The 19,927-nt window shown below is 43.5% G+C and overlaps 1 protein-coding gene across 2 annotated transcripts in view; it reads right to left on the reverse strand.

Annotated features, from left to right (window-relative positions):
• Positions 1–19,927, reverse strand: part of SLCO3A1 (solute carrier organic anion transporter family member 3A1) — a 218,713-nt gene continuing 198,786 nt past the window's right edge. The window contains exons 8-10 of one of the 2 annotated variants that reach the window (XM_039491807.1): positions 16,666–16,841; positions 12,904–12,968; positions 1–7,749 (exon numbers count right to left, since the gene is read on the reverse strand). In XM_039491807.1, coding sequence (XP_039347741.1) covers positions 7,370–7,749; positions 12,904–12,968; positions 16,666–16,841 — 621 coding nt within the window. In that variant the 3' untranslated portion in view covers positions 1–7,369. The remainder of the gene's footprint in view (positions 7,750–12,903; positions 12,969–16,665; positions 16,842–19,927) is intronic. The other variant, XM_039491808.1, reaches the window with a different exon arrangement.

Raw genomic sequence — 19,927 nt, forward strand, 5'->3', positions numbered from 1 at the left:
GGCAAAGCAACGCCATATATATATATATGCAGTGTTTTCCCATTGAATGCCTTTGACGCATTTCTAGCTTTCACAGCCACAAACATTCCCAGGTCTGGAATAGTTTTTAAACCCATATAGCAGAGGAAGAAATATTGTTGTTGTGGGTTGCCTCAAAAAAATCTAATGAACACCAAATTTCTGATACTTTATTTACATGGTAATCACGTATAATACAATGCAAAACAACACAGCGTTCCATTTCAATGGTAGGCACTATGGGTTTAAAAAGGTCACAGTTCTTCTCCCCCAGCCAGTTGGGCATTGCACCAAAGAGAAACAAGAGATAGCATTTGCAAGCAAAAGTGACCTTGTCCCAGGGCCACTGGACTTCCCTGTTGAGCTCTGATCTAGGACAGATGCGTTCCAGGTGTGGATGATGAGAACTGCTTCCATGCACTAAGGAATAAGACGCAATGGCTAGAACTCTTCAGCAAGTGGAAATGTCAGGGAGCCACCAGAGCGTTCAAGTCTGGCAGAAAGCGTCACAGACTAGGGTAAAAGGGTTTGTGTTAGTAAGAGTCACAAGGACCCCAAAAGACACCACTGAGATATGGGTTGACAACGGTAAATGCATCAAGGTTTGTGAGAGACGACTCTGTAGGAAGGATAAGCATTTTGAAGGGTAAAAAAGTTTGGGGAAAGAGGAAAGATACCTCTTTGTTGTCCTGATGATTGACAACCTGGTTAGGTAGCTGGCCTATGACATGTTAGGCCTTTCACAACGCTGACTTCTACGAGTCTATTGTGCCTGATATTATAGCTGTACAAACAATGCAAACAAATTTCCACAAATACTTAACTTTTGGTACCAGTTTGCTTTGCCAGTGTTCATGACCCTATTGTGGTTGCTCTCTGTGATTATTCTAATGAAGGGACTAACTGGCAGAAATGTTCTCAGAACCAGAGACATTTAAGCAGCTATTCATGTACCTGAACAGTGAATTTTTAGAGTCAGATCCTCAGCTGGTATCAATTGGCCTAATTTCAATAGAGCTATGCTCATTTATACCAGCGAAGGATCTGACCCTGGACTCCTAATCATGAATAGATGCACCAAAACCCCAATTCTAAAATTACATTCATCTGGTTTGGAAACAGAAACATCCTGCCTGACTTACATGTCCAATCAAAATTAACCAACCCAGGCCAAGTATCAAATATTCTTAATAAGTGGTTCACAATCAATCTACAGGCGAAGGATTATATGCAGAAATTTTTGGCATATAAATTAGAGAAGTTTTAAAGCTATTCACTGACAATTCACAAAGGGGGCGGGGTGGAAATGGAAATTCAGCTAATAAATTATTTTTCCAGCTTTTCCTGGCGTGTTTCTCATTGCTTATTGCCAGCGGTGGCATCCACTTCATAGAGAATCCCTCTAAAAAATGTTGCACTTGAAATTGTTGGACTATAACTGGTATTTTCCTTTTTTATGGGGACTCCTCACATCAGACTGTGACTGTCTGCTCCAGCCCACTTGACAATTGGCAGCTTTTGTTCATAATTTTCTCTCTTTTCTTTAATCACAAGGATAATGCATATTTTTTACTCATTCCAAGGAAAAGAACATGACTATTTTGCTCATAATTACACAGAGCCTGCCCCTGCCCCATTGAATTCGGGGAACAAGATCAGAGCCAAAGATTTTACTAGGCAACACAAATTAAAGGAAAAATACCCAATATCTAAAAATTATCTAGAGAGTATGTTCGAGTGAAGCAATTGAGTTAAGACTTGCATTTGCTGGAAAAGTCAGTGGAATAATGGAAAAATGTCATTTACAGCTTATAAGAAATGACAGATTTAATGTGTAAAAGCAAGAAAAAATGGGTCATGTGTTTAGTGTAGCTGATGGGCCGAAACCAAATGAGATGTTCTGGTCTCTCAAGCCAATGTAAATGACAGTGTTAATGTCTCTGAACAGAGATTATTGGCTTGATAGGACTGCATTTCATTATTTGCATTTGACATCATTAAGAGTGTGGAGAGGGAAAGGCACCACCTAGGCAAAGGAACTTTAACAGTCCTTTGCAAAATTACTGGTGTGAAATTCAGGCTGGTGAAAGAGCCCAGTAGACAGCCTGGAAGAGATGCCTAAAGGCTGAGGCTTTGAAATGGGGCTAAGACAGTTAGATGCCCAAATCCCATTGAAGGCCAGCTGAAGTTGGGTGCCTAATTCTCGTAGGGACCTTTAAAAACCCAGCCACAATGCCCTCTCATTGTTATGTCTTCCCTTCTAGAGTCGGTCTGATCCATCATAAGGTCACTCCAAGCTGGGCTTATACCAAGTAACAATCAGTGGCTCTCTTCCCTTCAGTCTGCATGCTCATTTACAGGAAGTGTATTTTGGCTATCTCTAAGCAAGGACATACTGCAGGGGACTGAAACCGCCAAGTCACAGAAAACTGAGAGTGCCACAACCGTCCAGGATTGAAACCCCGCTCAGCGGAATGGTGAGTCATGACCAGAGTAGGTAACATGGGAGCAAGTGAACTTTGTTTTAGACAAGGAGAAGAGCGCAGGGGCCTTTGCCAGTTCTCTCTTGCTCTCTGAAAGGTCAAAGCAGCTCAGAATCATGACCTTTATTGCTTATACTTAGGAGGTGCTTTTCCAGAGCCCCAGGCACAAAGAAATAGTGTGAACTTTGCACACATTAATCACATCTAGAGAGCGAGAATGTGTGCGTGTGATTTGGAAGCCTCATATCTCTAAAGACGGCTCATGTGACATTAGGGAGGGATATATGTGGATAGCTGGCTTTAAAGGCAGAGTGGGAATTTGTTTGGAAACCTCTCTGAACAAAGAACAAAAAAAAAAGCGATTCAGTCCTATGAGGTATTTGCCTAAGGGCTTTTAACAGCAATTTTCCCCACTCCCTCTGATAAAAACAAAACAAATAACGCATCTAGATCATCTGAATCACAGGGAAGTGCTGAGCCCAACATGTCCAGCTGTGAGAAATAGTCTTGAACAGCAGCAGCAACAGACTCTGTCTCCTGGTAAAGTTTCACAACTCACAGTGTTGGTAGCCTTGAGGTTGCCCCTGGGTCTGTTGTGGAATGAGACTGCTGATTGCTAAATTGAGTCTGCTTTCCCTCCCAAGACACTGTGCACCCTGGGAGAAAGCACAGTTGCCTGATGCAGAAAGGTGTGGGTAAGATGCACAGCCCTTAGCATCCCTTTAGTTAATGAAAAATAATTGGGGATGACACTGCATTTTGAAGGGAGAATATAAAGATTGTCTAAAGATTTTCTTAAAAGATTTTTTTTACATGCCCTAGCTATTTGGATATTCTTAAATCCCTCTTCAAACGTCTGCTCACCCCACCATTTCATTTTTAAGCATTGATAGTTCAACTCCCTGGGAGTGAATTCCTTCTCTCGCCCATGAGGCTCATATCCTGCTCAGACAGGATAACGGTAGCGTGAGAGCTGAGATTTGATGCCTCGAATGCATGGGCTCTCCAGATAGTATTGAACAGGGGGAAGTGGGTAGGTTTGGCTTGGTAATTCAAGTGATCTTAAAATCCCCATCATGTCATCGTGCAACCAAAACCCTGGGGAAGGTAGGCCGGGAATTTGAATGGAAAGATGTCTCCTCCTCCCGAGAATGCTCTTTGCTCTGGTGAAACGCACAAATAGGTGGGGCAGGGACTTTGAAAGATGATTTCCACAAGTGTAAAGGGATGGTCTCAAAATGCACCACGTCGTTTAAAGAGCCCAATGTGCAAAGTATTAATGGCCTGATTCTGCTCTCACTTGTACCACTTTCACACTGGGCACCCCCTACACCGATTTCATTGGAGCCACTCCTAGTTTACATCTGTGAGAGTGAGAAGAGAATTGAGCTCCAGATGGTATGTTCCATTTCCCAAAGTATCTCCCGAGAAGGCTGTCACTAGGCAGCAAAGCACAGGGTTTGGGGGCACTGCTGAATCTGAGATAGACCTCAACAAAAATCCTGAATCCAAAAGGCCCTGAACCTGGGGGGAATGTAGGATCTGAGCTTCAGAACTTGGGGTTTGCCTCTGCTTTCTCCTCTCAGGAAGAGAATCTTTCCAATTCCATCTCCTGCATGGTTAAGTTATTATTGAAAAAGGAAGTGAAGTACCCCCTTAAAGCTATGTGGAACTCATTTCTGGGGTGAGGGAGGCTGAGTTGAGATTATTCACCCCTGATTGTACAATTAAAAGTAGGGAACATGCAAAACTGGCTTGGGACTTTGAAATCAGCAAAGCAAAGCAAAAGCTGGGGCACTCTGAGTATTTGGTTTCATGTTTTGTTTTACATGCATGGATACACCTCTTTCCCCTGTGACAGCACCAAAACTCTATGAATAAAGCCCTTGATGATACTGAGAGCTTTTCAAAAGCAATGTTATCAAAAGAAAAACAGAAAATTACGATTGCACAAGATACAAAATAATTAGGTACAAAAGTAATAAAACAACCCAGCTCAGGCTGAGCTTTCCATACACAACCAAGAAATCAGATTAAGATAAACAAAAAAAAGTAAAAATAAAAAAAATCCCCCAAACAAACAAGTGAAGCGACAGTTCATGCTTTGCAATCTTGTTTTCCATAACACTGGTCAGATGGGCTTTTGATTGTACATTCAATTACTGACAAACCACAGCTCTAGGACGCCTTTCAGTTTGTTTTGCATCATGCCCGCATGTTATTCTCATTCACCCTGGATTTTTAGAGAAAAAAAAAATCCAAACTGCAAACGGGCTTATAGATTTTCAGGAAATCAGGCATTGCGACAGGTTGTTTGTGATGCGTGCGTAGTATAAAACTCTGAGCTAGCATCTGAAAAAGGCGGCATTCTATAAGCAATAAAATTTCAAAATAAGGAAAACTGTACAGAAAGATTTCAAAGGCTTATACTTGACAACTATACATATTTTATGAGACAGTTATGCAACCTGTCCCTTCGTTTAATTCATTGGCTTATGGATGCAGTATCTCTATTTTTTGCAGACAGGATATAATAAACGGATCTAAATATTGTGGTTTAAAAGCATCATTTACCACCCAATAGATACAAATGGCACTGCATAATGTTCCTTTCCCCCCCTTCCCTCTCCTCTCTTTATCAAATGATTCTGTACAAGGCTCCAAGCCAAGAATAAAAACATATATAGTTACAATATTGGTTGAGTATTTGGCACAGTGCAGTTTATTTGATATACTGGGTTCTTTGCCCTTACTGTTGCTGAACATTTAATGCAGTGCATAAATTACAAAACACACCAGTAAAGTAAGTCAGCTGGAAGCGGTCTTAGGCTGCCAGCTTTTAACTGTCTCGATTAGCGCAACGTCTGCTAAATGGTACTGAACACGAGTGGCAAGTTAACCTCACTGCTCCATTATGAGGATTCTGGTGTGTCCATTGCCAGCAATGAACGTGCCTCTGGGAAGCTCACCCACTCCTGGGATCCATGGGAGCTACATCCTGTGACAGGTTATGCTTCTAAATGTTTGCAGGTTCGCAACAGCTTTGAAAGACAAGCCAAAACCCCCAAGATTTTGAATTAACAATGCTAACCCTTAAAATGCTACTGACATTTACTCCATTGGAAACATGGCTGGTTTCAGTTACGGTTGGAGAAAATTCATTAAACAGCCACTTTTTATTGCTTAACAGTAGGAATGCCCTGGAAAAAGATTATATAGGAAAAGTCCAATCCAGTGTCCACTGAAGTCTATAGAAAGACCCCCCCCTTGATTTCAAAGGGCATTGGACAAGACTCTAATTCAAAAGATAATGCTAGTTCTTCCCCAGGATCCATGGGGGCAGCTCCTATACAATTTGGGTGTGATTTTCAAAAGTGCTCAGTGTTGCCCTAACTCTGGTCCAAGTGTAATGGGTTAATATGAGCAATGGGTTAATGAGCAATATTGGGTGCTTTTGAAAATTCTGCCCCTTTATGGGAGCCCTGAATGCAACTCTAGGGGCAACATCTGGTCCATAATATGTCACATCCTGCACCGTTTCCCCATGAGTGGTCTCCTTGAAATTAATGGGACTACTCGTGAATAGAAATTGTCTGAGTAAGGGTTGCAGGACTGGGCTCAGTATTTTCTCTCTCTCTCTCTCTCTCTCTCTCTCACACACACACACACACACACACACACTTTAAGGAATTCTCCCACCCGACCGCAAATAATATATATTTAAAAACCGGAGAGTACATAAACAAACGGTCTCTCCATCTATGTAGTCACCGAGTCATATGTCATATGAAAAAATAATCTGTAAATTATTATATCATACTAGAATTCTCCAACTTTTAGTTATTTTCATAGAGACACAGAGCATTCACTCTCTCTTTTAATCTCTTTTTAATAATGCACGTCCTCATTGGTTTGACAGTGCATCAGAACGAAGGCATACAGACTAAAAAAAAAATGCACTGGATTAGCTGAATCCCTCGCATGATGTTGTGGCATATTGAAAAGAAACTGAAAAAAAATGCAATTGGTAGAATAAATTCCCCTTATAGAACTCTGTTGGTGATTTAAGGGTTAATATAGATTTGAAAGTAGTTTAAAAAAATCTTAAAAGGATTATATAGGCAAATGTTTGAGTTTAAAAAAAAATGACAGAACATTTGGCAAGTGTAAGCAAATGACTTGAACTTTACTGGGTTTTAAAGATCTGAGCACAGCCATTCACAGAGAACCGAAATCTGAGATCTGCTGGAAGGACAGTGGAGCCTTTGACCATTCATGTGTGCTGGCTAGAGGGTATACAGCATCATTCAAAGTATCTAACATGGAATCGTGGCTGGTGACAGAGTGTAAGTAGTTTAATAACTCCAGCACTGTTCCCTCTTTGACATCATTGAGAGAGTGCATTGGACTTGAACAGCACCCAGACTGGCTAACCCTTTAGCCCATATTGCAGAGGTGACAGGGCTGCACAGATCCCTAATGGCATGCAGTGTCTCGAACGCTTATTCTGGAATTGCTGTTATTTGCTTGTTTCTTCTCACCAGGTGCCCAAGAATGTCCATCTGACGAGTTCTCCCACAAAAACCTGGGTTTGCAGCTCCCAATGCCCTGGCAGGTGATTCTATCCTGGAAGATTGTACCATCATCACAGGGGCTGGTACCCAACTGGAGTGGTTTGGGGTTCTCTCCAGCACTCCGACAGGATTTCAAAAATGATCCCCTTTAAAGATTTTGTTATTCTGAATCCTTGGCTCTGGTTTTTGAGACAAAGACAAAAGTTTCCTGTTTTTTAAATTTTATTCTCTCTCTCTCTTTTAATTAAAAAGGACCCATATATTATTAATATAGAGTTCATCCATCCTTAGTCACTATAAAACAGACTCCATGTTTTCACACCATTCGTGATCTTCAAGGTTATAGATAAATTTTGTCCTCTGTGACTGGTTTTGGGGCACAGAGTCCCGCCCCAGATTGTCTAGGGTGAGAGTAGAGGCAAAGAATTCACTAGTGCTGAGCCCACCTTCGTGGTTCTTGATGTATCTTTTATAGTTTTTCCTCAAGCACTGCCAGGTGGTTGTGTATAAGATGAATGCGAAAGATTTCAGGGCTATAGCAATGCTAACATACAGGTATCTATAGACGACATTGTCATACAATACGCAGGCTCCTTGCTCGCCACAAAACGTGCTCCAGAACAGACATGTTGAGTCAATTCCAGCCCCAAAGATCAAGGGTGGCGGGATAAAACCTGTCAAAATAAAAGAGACATATTGCACTGTAGTGACCCTTGGGGTAAAGGGACAGGACTCAGCCATAGTGAGTGGAAAGGGGATTTTTTATGAAGGCTGATGGACACCAACAAATCTTGTGGTTCTCTCTGGATCTCTCATTCCTAGGCAAACTAAACACGTCTGGTGGGGACTGTCACCCCACATGATCCCCTGAAGAACTGGCCTGGGTTCAAAGGTTATGGAGGTGATCGCTCACTATCCCATAAACACCGCAGCTCAGTTTTAAGTAGTTTGTCCTTACACTTCTGATTTGTTGTTTGAACATAGCCTATTAAGGCTGGTCACAGAGTTTCACAAAGGAGCAGAGAGGGGCCTAAGCTACAAAACGTGGCTCTGGATCCAGATCAAAATGTTCATGGTGTTCGCATCCAGGGTTTTGCTGAAGTCCATTACAAAGCCTGAAATTAGCCATGGAGTTCAGATCCAGACCTGAACTTTCCCCAAGTTCTGGGGGCATCCAGATCCAGGATCTAAGGAAGAGGGAGAATGATCTCTAATAAGTGCAGGGGAATGGACCTGAAAGAAAGTGATTCTGTCATTATCCCACAAAGTGAAATACCACAGCAGAACTCTCTCCTTGAATCACTGCAGTTAAGGGCAAATCAGCATTTCTCAGCTGGACTCTGCTGCGAGTGGTTTATAACAGGGCCACGACCTTAAAGCAACGCCCGAAGTCTCATTAAACCCACACAGCAATGCAATCTTTGAGTTCCCCTTTCTGCTTGGATAACGCAGGGGTCTCCAGTCTTATATCATCAAATACATAAATAGCTTTCATTCTGACAAGATCCACAAGTGCTTTACAAACAATGGGCACCAAAAGAGGAGATCTAAATCCCACCTTTGAGCACATAAATTGGCATTTGCGCGCAACTAAATACCGAGCCCTTAACAATCAAAAGAAAGTTCTGGATGCTTTATGTAGTAGGAATCATTTCACTCATCTCTAAGATATTTTTGGGGGGTGGAAAACAACATTTATTTAAAACTGGTTAATAACATCACTGCTAGGCTTTAGGACAGGAAGTGAAGAAGAATATCATCTCCAATAAAACCACAGAGCCAATTTTAGGTTGGCAGAACATAATTTCTCCTATTGGAATTTGGCCAATAACACCCCATTTCCAGATACTGAGGTGACTAGAGCTCTAGAAATATGTATCTAGACAGAGACACATATGGGTTGCACTATCTGGAAGAGAGATGGTGAATTAAAGATCATGTTTCATCATTAACCTTGGATTTCTTAGCTTAAATGAGACACTGCTCCTTAGCTTGACATGAATGCCATTTCTTTGCTGTATGACAATATATGGCAGGAATACAAATACATTGGTTGCCTTCTCCTTTGCCTCTGGGATGTGAAACCTCTTTACTTCACTCTGTTAATGGCTAGAACTCTGCAGATTTTTGTTTGATCTTTCACATCGGCTAATAAATGCAGAAGTTATTAGGCTATGTCAGCTTTCAGTACTTCCTTCAACCAGTTATTAACACCAGGGATATAAAACAGTAAATAAAAATAGATAACCGGCTAACAAAAAGATATTCCCTTCAAATGTAAAGTGTGGGAATGCCCTGAGAAATGACACTGCACAGCTTGCTATTTGTTTTCTCAATGCTTTCCAGATCAAGCTGGGTCGGTTTGCAAGTTAAAAGGTGATTTTCTTTTTAAATAAGCGCGGGCAACCACAAACTCAACCTGAGATCTGAAAATTTGGCTGGGGTGTCTCTAGAACCAAGCTAACAGATGGTGTTGGTGATATGCAAGGCAGAATGGAATCCAATTTACACTCCCAGTGCTGAACTGGCTCTAGAGTGCCATAATAAGAGTAAAAACTAGATGTTGGCTGATCTGAACACCCTTAAGCTCTTGGGATCTGTTTCATTGGTCCCAAGAGCCAAACCTGAGGTACATGGAAGCTATGAATAAACTGAGGCCTTTAGGAAAAACAGCTGTGAAAGACTTTCAACCCTAGCAACCAGTTTGTGTTGTTGACCTTTTCAGGGCTATCTCCACAAGGACAAGGGCTAGAGACGTCCAACAAGTGAGACTAGACTTGACATTTAGAGTGCTTTGGAATTAAGGGAGGTCTCTGACTGCAGGCTTTGTGGCCTCCAAAGCCCAGATCAATGGGCATGTCTTGCACCTTCAGTGTGTCACACTGAGTGATGCGAGGAGGCTGGATTTAAAACAAAAATATCAGAAACTCCATTGGTAGCCAGATATTGCACTTGAGCTGCATGTTTTGGGGACAAACTGCAAACACCATCCGGGAAGGGAAATGTCCAGGATCTTATTGTCATGCATAAATCTATTTGCCATTTCAGCCGTGCATAGTTAATGCTGACAGTTGCCAGTGCAATCAGGATGGAATTACCAGACACGTTTGACTTATGTCATTTGCAAATGTTTTTTCACCTTTAGAGAAGCCTGAGATGCAAAGTTCCAATCCGGATCTGAACTTCCCCAGCTACTAGGGGTATTTAGATATGCACTTTCGATTCAGGTCCTTTCAATGACAGCATATATGAAGAAGTGAGATGGTATTTGGAAAAGAATCTCCATATCAGAGCCTCTTATACAGTAGCTGCAGCTTTCAATACCATTGGGGCTCCACTGGAACTGTTTTAGTTTCTTTTCTAAGAAATCACGGTAACACTTTTATACCAAGACATTAATATGCTGCTCTATCATACCAGAATTCCTATGGAATAAGATAATACATCCAGCAGGATATCAGGAGAATTCAGTCATGTTTCATGTTATTACAGTGAATATTAAAGAGATTCAATCATGCTTTACTTCTTATTACAAAGTGTTGCACAAATTGCTGCTATATATATTTTAGTTCAGAAACTGCAGAGCTGTTTAAAGAAGCATTCTCTGTCTTACTAAAATGTATTAACTCAGATTGCACCTCCGGGTCTCGTACCTCAGATATTTAATACTCTCCTTTGGTTCAAGAAGAAGCTATTATTGGTCGCTTTTTAAGTCTAAGCTTAAAGGTGAACTGAAAAAAGCTTTTAAAATCAATCTAGCCTCAAACCTCAAATTATTAATGGTGAGTTTTGGATATCTCCACTCACATTGAGTAGTACCTTATCCTTTATGTAGTCCCATAGCTGACTTCCTCCTGGATGTATTATTGTATTCCACAGGGATTCTGCTGTGACAGGGCAGCATGTGTTTTGCTACAAAAAAGAGTCACTGCAGTGTCAAGGGGACTAATGGAAGAGTAAGATGCAGCTAATGTAAGAGTAAGGGAGGCAGGGATAGCTCAGTGGTTTGAGCATTGGCCTGATAAACGCAGGGTGGGGAGTTCAATCCCTGAGGGGGACATGTAGGGATCCAGGGCAAAAATCTGTCTGGGGATTGGTCCTGCTTTGAGCAGGGGGTTGGATTAGACAACCTCCTGAAGTCTCTTCCAACCCTGATATTCTATGATTCTATCTTATCCCAAGTATGGGTAGCAGAACCTAGGCCTCACAGAATTATACATGCAGACTTCTCAAACAATAATAATAAGCTACAATACAACTACAAAATTAGTAACTACCATCCCCAATACATTTACATTTAGAATGCAAAATCAAAAAGCAGCTTCCCTCCCTTGCTTAACTGCCAGGTCCTGCATTTGGGATTCTGCATTCAACCTGCAAGAGCTGAGAACAGGACAAGAACCTAGAGCAGTATGGACAGCAAAAGGAAACACTGTGTGTTAGGGCCTGATTCAAAGTCCAAGCAAGTCAACCAGAAGACTCCCAGTGATTTCCGTGGGCTTTGGATCAGCCACCAAAGGCTTGTGGTGTTTTCTTCCTTTCTGAGCACTGAGCAAAGCATTAAGCTTTTGATGAGGGAGTGCATTTCAGGCCTTTGACCAGTGCTGAAAGATTCCCATTGACGTCAGTGGAAGCTAGATTGGGCCTTTATGCTCATGCAATTCACTGGCTCCTGGAGAAAAACTTGGCACCAGAATTCTGATGCAAAATAAGGACCTTGCACTCAGAGACCATTCAGTAGGATACATGGGACTGTGGGGTTTTCAACCCCTCTCTGTGAAAGAAAACAGGCTGCCCTGGTGAAGGCCAATGAACTGCACAAGTAAATAATCACCTAGTAGAGAAGAAACGAATAGCCAAATCCTGAAGGGCTTCATTGGAGTAATGGCACTTGCGTCTATACCACACTGTCATGGTATGGGGTAAATCCTTCTCCTACAACCATACAGTGGATGGATCTATGCTGCAGAAAACTTACGCTGAACCAGATTCTAACTCTCATTGATCTGTACCTTGCTCAGTGAAATCACTGGGAGCACTCATGGAATAAGGGACTATTCAGCTTCTACTGGGCGAGAGTGAAATCTGTCCCACTGGACCAGCAGAAACCCATGAGTAGAATACCAACAGAACACATCCAGAGCAATGGAGAGGACAGAATTTGGTCCAAAGTTCTGAGAAACAGGGGCTGTGCCTTTAAGCCGGCTCTCCTACAGTCAGCCCGTTACAAAGGATGAAACAATTACAGGTAACGTTTTCACTTTCATTCAGGCATGAAGAGACATACATTGATCCAACGGTCTGACCAAATGTATTTTAATGGGAGATTAAGCCAGGTGACAGCATTAAGGTTCAGCTTGGTTTTTTTCCCCCTTTTGTTTTCCTCCCCCCAGAGACGAGGAGGACTCAGCTGCCACCCCATGGAGTAACAAAGCTCCTATCCTCAAAGTGTTGTGAAATTGTTTATCCCTGAAGTCAGCAGCACAATAAAGAAGTAATTTCACAAGCTGCTGACATGTTAATAATGACTGTGGAAAATTAACTAGTTGGGAGGGAGGGTTTCACACTCAACACCATGATTTCCAACGTGAGCGTGACTGAAATGGCAGGAGAGGCCTGAGCCATGACCCTTGGAGGCCTTTCCAGCCGCACTGCAGAGAAAGGGCCTGGAACTTGTGGGTTTAGACCCACTGATAAATGACAGCACTGGACAGGCGTTCAACATCCAAAGGGGGGGAATCAATGGACACTCACAGCTTAACGCACATATAAACACTGAGTTCGTTTTTAGGGTGTGGGGGAAGAAAGAAAAAAATCACTGCACGTACCTAGCAAACGGAGCAGCAGGAAAAGCACCCCCAACGCATAAGACTTAAGTTCAGGGCTCACTGTTCTGTACAGAGGAGAAAGGGAGAGAGGGAACTTGATTGTTATCATACTGCTTTAATTAACAAACCCGTTGCTGTGCTTTGCTGTCAATCAGGATGCCACTGTCACCTCTTCAGAAAATCATTAACAGGCTTCTTTTCTTTTCTTCCCCCTTGGTCCAACTGCCTGAAGCCTGAAAAATAATTGCAACTGCAGCCGCATGATGGGTTCTGGAATTTAGTTGCGTTGTTAATAATGGGAACTAATCTTGTCATTGGAAGGAAAAAAAATGCAAATCCCATCCCAGTAAATTATCATTTATAGAATCCCTGTATTTCCTTTCAGGCCTCGGATGCTCTGAATCCGCAGGATATAAACCAACAAAATCCTTTTTCTTATAACTTAATTGTGTGTGAGATGGGGGGAGGAGGGAAATGTGGGTGAAATAGCAGAGAGGACAAATGACCAACTTGTCATTCCCAGGTCCAGCTATTAAAATCAGCCAGATCAGCAAAGGTTGATACGCTGACCTGCCCATACAGGGTGATGTTTTTGAAAGTGAGATTTGTTTCTGATTAGTTTTAAATTGGGAAGATAATAGGCCAGGCTAATCATGGCCCTTCACTTTGAATGTAACCCACTCTATCTGGCTGGCATTAATCTCTGAAGACACCTTAAGAACAAGAATTAACTTCCCATTCACATAATTCATATGATGCTATAGGCTAAAGTCATGCCACTGGTATAAACCCACTGAAGTCACTGGAATTTTACCAGGGATTAATTTGATCATGAACATGCATTCTCTTATTCAGCACTTTACGTTCCACAGTGCATAACGGTTCAGGGAAGCAGGGCAATGAACCCCTGATGAAAGGGGTCTGTGTTGAGAGGAAACTTAAAAGTGTCAGGTCCCTGCTTCTATTAATCCCCTGTTAGGTGTTCTTAGTGACACCTGTGCTTGAAACGGGTACCGCTGTACATGTGCAATGGAGGGGAATAGCCTTTTGGAAGACATCCAGTCTTGATTTAAAAAGACTTCAAGTGATGAAAAATCTGCCTCAATACTTTCAAAGGCATTCCAGTGGCTAATAGCCTGGCTCAAGGGAGGTCCTGTGAAAGGGAGGGAAAAAGTGAAGAACAGAGGGTTACCAAACGTAACCTCAGTCAGTTTTCTTACATAGGTGGTTGTGTTTTGGTTTTTTGGGGTTGTTTTAGAAGTGGCTAAAGTTTTTCAGTTGAAACTTTTAAAATAAAATATGGCTTTTAAATTTTTTGTTTGAAATGTTTTCAGTTAAAAAAATGAAAAATTGTCAGTTTTCCATTTTTAATTGAAAAATGTGAAGAGGGAATTTTTTTCTGATTTTTGTGTGTGTGTGAAACATACTTATCAACCAGCATTAATGTTCCTCCTTTTCTTCCACCTGTTCTTGTATATTTAGGATCTTATCTAACTCCCACTGAAGTTAGTGTGATTTTTTCCATTGAATCTAATAGGTACTGGATTGAACTCTAGGGGTGTAAACTCTTCAGGGTTTTGACCTGTCTTAATTTATGTCTGTGTAGCACCTACCACACCTTTGGGTGATGGATAAATAATAACAATAATAATACCAGAGAGTCCCCAAAACGTCCTTTCTATCTCTGATCACAGCACTGTTAGGACTTCCCGGAATGACATGAAGTTATCTCCCATAGTCTCCTTAGTTATCTAGTTCCAGGCTGTGTTGAAAACTTCAGTGCCTGAAATTACAGTGTGGACATTTAAACTAGACTCTGGGGTGTGCAAAGAGCCAGATGTCCTGGTGAATCCTCTGAATATGCCCCTGCTGGCTGGGCCAGGAGAAGACACTTCCCTGCTCAGCTGCATTCAGCACAATTGCAACCAGGTCAGCCAGGGATGGGCTTCATTTTGCCTGATTTGGGAGAGCTGAGAGTCGCAATTCAAACTCATCACCAGTAACATCTGGGCCCCTCATACCAAATGAGAGTGGTTTGTGGAATCAGTTGATTCAAACCCGTGGAGTGTCCAGAACACCAGGTGATGCTTGGCCTTTCACTGCCTCTTCTGTGCATTTATGATAGTTATTGGTGGTTCTGGTGGGAATATAGTTAAGATATGACTTTCAGTGCTGTGAATTGTCAGTTTCAAAGGGTTGTGAACTGAAGTTTTCTAACATTTCCTCTTTTCTCTTGTTTTCTCTTTCCTACCTGGCCATTGGCTTGTCTCATTTGAAAATGCACATTAAGAAGAGTCTATTCAGGATCCTATAAGTGCTGATAATTTCTCTCAACAAAGAACCCTTCAAGCCTCAAATTACCTTTGCCACAATATTGATCGCTGAAAATTTGATTTCCGTTTAGCTACTGTAGATGCCAGGAGAGAAATGAACTAGTAGGTGGAATATCTCATTCTATACTCTGCAGGGAGACATGACCTCGCATCAGAGATCAGCCTGAGATCCACTCAAAAGTGTTTCTAACACAGACCCTATTGATTGAACTTTATTGGAATTTTCCAGGATGCAGAATGGATCTGCTTATTGCACGTCTGATTAGAATAGGCTGTAAGCAAGGGCCTGGATGAATGCAGTGATTCTGAATAAAGGCAAAGTTAGGTACGCACGTGCATCTCAGGGGGCAGATATATGTGTGTGTTTGTAGCTGCCTGGAAGGTCTGTGTGTGGAAATAGCACACAGTAATTCAGTTGGAGATGATGCTTTTGTCTTTTTATGCATGTTTGGCCAAATCCAGAGATACTGAGCATCTCTAATTCCCACTGATGTCAGCATTTGGGCCAGCATGGGAGTTTTCGCTTCTGGTGATGCGTGCGTATAGTCCTACACCAGCCATAAATCCATCCGTAGGCCATTTTGGGGTTGTTTTTGCAGCCTCCTAGGATCTCTAGGCTATCTCTAAAAAAGCCTCATGAAACCACTGCCTGCTGGTGTCACGCAGTTGCAATCCTAACACCTGACTGATTTTAGCCTTAACAGAAGCGAAACTTTCCTGATTTCCTTTCCACTTCACGGTTTCTAGACGGATGGGGAGAACAAGGCCTGACCTTTTCTTTTGCAGCATACCTGCATGGACCCCTCCATACCAGATTCACAGCCCTCCTTGCCACTTGAGCGGCACAGAATCAATTCCCTTATTCTTTCCTCAGGTCAGTATTAGACACTGAATTAAGTGGAGCTACCCCAGCAATGAATGTGGTCGTGCTGAACTTAACAGAGACCTGCAGAGACAAAGAGACTGATGCATGCACAGCATCCAGAAGCTACCACTGCGCTTGGGATGCTGAGTTCTGAAACTCTGGCTGCTTCTTTCAGGGGCTTAAATGGGAGAGGAGGACATAATAAGGGACCTGGTTTTCAGAGGGCCTGAGCCCCCATTGAAGCCAAAGGGAACTCTCAGGCTGAATTCAGTGCAGCTGAAAGTATAAGGGTGGGTCATTTTGTAGTGCCCCCCCCCCCAAGCAGGTCAACTCCTGAGATTTGCTGAGCGTCTGTAGCTCCTGTCAACTCCAATGCTAGTCAGAAGCACTCAGCGCCGAGAGTCCATCCTCCCTACACACCCATGGCCCGTGGGCAACAACGGTCCCCCTCGATCTAGAGCCAGGGAGGAGCCCTTCAGTTTTCAATTAATCTGCGGCAGCCTGATGAAAGAAGCGATGGATCGAGAGCCAAGCAACTCATCAGATCCTCAGCCCGGCTCTTACCTGATGAGTATGATAACTGACGGCGTCTGCGCCATGGCTCCAATCATGCTGCAAACACACATCACGCAGAGGAATGTCAAGAAGGCCTCTTGGCAACCAGGACTGGGGCATTTTCCGTGCATGACTGTAGCGTTCTCGGCTGGGACCAAACTGAGGCATGAGCAGCCAGTGAGATTCTGGAAGGCAGCACAGGGCATGAGGGTTAAAGGAGAACAAAGCCCATTTTCCAAAACAACAGGCACTTTACAAGGAGGGGTTTGCCAACTGGCAAGTGCGCACCCTCCAGCGATCAATTAATTAGTCACTAATAAGTCATTTGCTGAGCTGGTTTGGAAAGGCTTTTCCAGCATTCTACCGGCAGCGAAGCTTCCCCTCCTCCTTGTTCTTTGCTTCCTGTCCTTTCACATCTCAAACAAATGTGTCTGTAAGAAAATTACCACCAAGTTGGACCCTCATGAAAAGAAGAAAGGACGGCTCTGTGTACCCGCATCGTGATAAAATATTGCCATATTAAAGTTACAACTACGTCCCAATATACCCCTGGCTGTTATAATTACCTCAGAGTGCATTACACGGAGGCATATTTCCCTGCTGCGGGTTCAACTGCCTCATTCTGGTGCCTTGAATGACGGCAGGGAGCGTACCAGGATGCGTGCCTACTCTCATTGCGAGGTAGGTATCAAAGGGAAGGTGGCAGAGACACTGGTGATTACGGAACCAAGCTCAAGGGTATTACAGGGCTAACAGATGCCATCTAGTTTAGAAGGATTTGCACAGAACTGAAAGCTGAAGTCAGACAAGATAAAGTTTATCAATATGCGATCAGGAGGAGGAAAAAGCGACTGCATTCCCCTTGATCTTTCCTGCAAGCACAGGACGTCAAAAGCGGCTTTGTTTTCCAGTCACAGATGTTTTTTTGCGCTCACCCCTCCCAGACTTTCTGATGGCAGGGATGTCAGCACAATTAAGGCACAGAATAATAGCAAGGAATCCCTTCATGACTACAGAGCAAAACCGATCATAAATGATTCATTTCTTGTCTGTCTTTGCAAAGCTGCTAGGCTTGCAGGTCACATGCGTATAAGAAAAAGGAGCACAAAAATAAAATACAATACAATAAAATAAAACCTCCAAGGTTCAAATAGAAATTCCTCCGCTTTTATGCTGGGGTTTCTTTAGGGCTCCACACTAGCACATGTTCTAGTTCAGTGCCTCCACAGCCACAAAGATCCGTGGGGACCCCAGTCTATTCTTTCTGACATTGATCTCTTTCTCTGCATGGGAGTCGGAAGCATTGCCTTCTAAAATAACTGCCTGGAGTGCGGCAGACACAAAACCCTCAGAGCTCGGTGAACCTAGTAACGTTAACGATATGACTGCAGGTGACTATACGGCTGGCAGGCAATAATGAATGTAAAGAGGCCCTCTCCCATCACTGACATGGCCACCTGAAGGCTCGTCTAGACAAGGGCAAATAACACCAGTGTAACGATATCGGTGTAGTTACACCAGTGCAAAGTCCTAATGCAGATGAGCTGCACTAGTGTGACACATCCTGGTAAATTAACAGGGTAAACCTCAGCCATGCGAGCCCTGCACAATGCATCTCCACGGGGGGTTGCACCAACGTGCTCAGATTGCAATAACTATCCTAGTGCAAAAATCCCAGCATAGACAGGGCCTACATTAACTTTGCTAGCCCATCTATGGGGATCGTACCAGGGTGGTTACCTGCTCCTGCCTTGAGGGGTTTAAAACAGCCGGGGAGGAGGGCTGTGGAAGGGCAAGACGCCTGGGCTGATTGGGAGGAAGCAGGCTCAGATGAGGCCATGCCCCAATCAGGGCCAGCTGGCCCTATAAAGGCTTCAGCCAGGAGCTCAAGCAGATAGTCTCTCTCTGTGTTCAGAGAGAGAAGGGCCTGGCTGCAGGGAGCTTAACCAGGTATCTGGAGTGGAGCAGGGCTCGGGAAAGGTCAAGGGAGCTGGGGAGCTCCAGCCTAGGAAAGCCCCAGGCTGCAGGCCTGGTAAGGCCTATTAGGTACTGGGTTGTAGGGGCAGCCCCCGGGTAGCCAGAGGCAGCAGGTCCAAACCCCTTTGTCTGTGATGAGTGGCTTACACTGCAGTCTGCCCCAGGGAGTGGGGGCTAGGTGATGACTGGCAGTAGCTCAGACTGAGGCAAGGTGGGAATAGTGGATGGGGGTTCCCCGAGAAGGGGACACCCTGAGACTGAGGGGTGTACGGCCAGGGGGTTGCACCCCATATAACGGGGCACCGGGTCTGGGAGGGACACGGGGGCCAAGCAGCAGCAGGACACCGGCCTACAGAGGGCGCTCCGGAGGCTGGATGAGCTAATTCCCCGAGACAACCAGCAGGAGGCGCCGCAGGGGTGAGTCCCGCATCGTTTACAGGGATGGCTGACTGTTCGGGAAGCCAAGTGGGTCACATCCCTATGCACTGAACTGGCTGATAATTCCATGTGACTTATATACAGTTGGAAGGAGAGACTCATCTCTTCTGTGCAGTTGGCCCAATTCTGCTCTTACTTACGTGAATCCAAATCTGATGTAACTCTACTGAAGACAACGTAATTAAACTAGAACAAAGCTGGCATGAGGTCAGAATCCAGTCTCCATACATTTATGGTAAGTAAAGGGCTAGAATGTGCTTTAGTTACTTGAGAGAGAATGAAAAGGGACTGCATAGTAACTGGAATCTGATTTGGCCAGGAATCCTCCTGGATGCTGGCAATTCAGATCAACAAGCAGTTACACCATTGATAGGGAGCTCATGGCATATCCCCTAGTCCCTGTGCATCTAGCTTCGTTGCCTGATCTTTCTCCCCTCTTTACCGTGCACCCGAGGTGTTATCCTAAAGTACTGCAACGTAAATAGAACTGAATGCAACAATTTTTTTGCTGCTCTTCTGAGTTCTTACCCAGTAGACCTTTGATCCTTTGTTACTGACACCATAACATGTGCTATAGTAACACACTGACTTCGAACACTGACTTTCACCCTCTTCTATGAAGAGGCAATATTTTGCTACATGTGCTAAATTGCTATTGATTTTCCTGGACTACTCTGCAAGCCCATCACCATTCTGTGGTAAATTCATCTTTGTCTTTCTGCAGCTCAACAGCTCATGCACTGGGAACGGGATTTTTGAAAGCGCACATGTACAAAATTTGCACACCCAGGGGGCTCAATTTCCAGTGGAAGTTATGTGTGCAAATAACCCATGTTTTGTGGTTTTAAAAACCTGG

The sequence above is a fragment of the Mauremys reevesii genome, linkage group 10 (assembly GCF_016161935.1).
Source record: "Mauremys reevesii isolate NIE-2019 linkage group 10, ASM1616193v1, whole genome shotgun sequence".
Lineage (NCBI taxonomy): Eukaryota > Metazoa > Chordata > Testudines > Geoemydidae > Mauremys > Mauremys reevesii.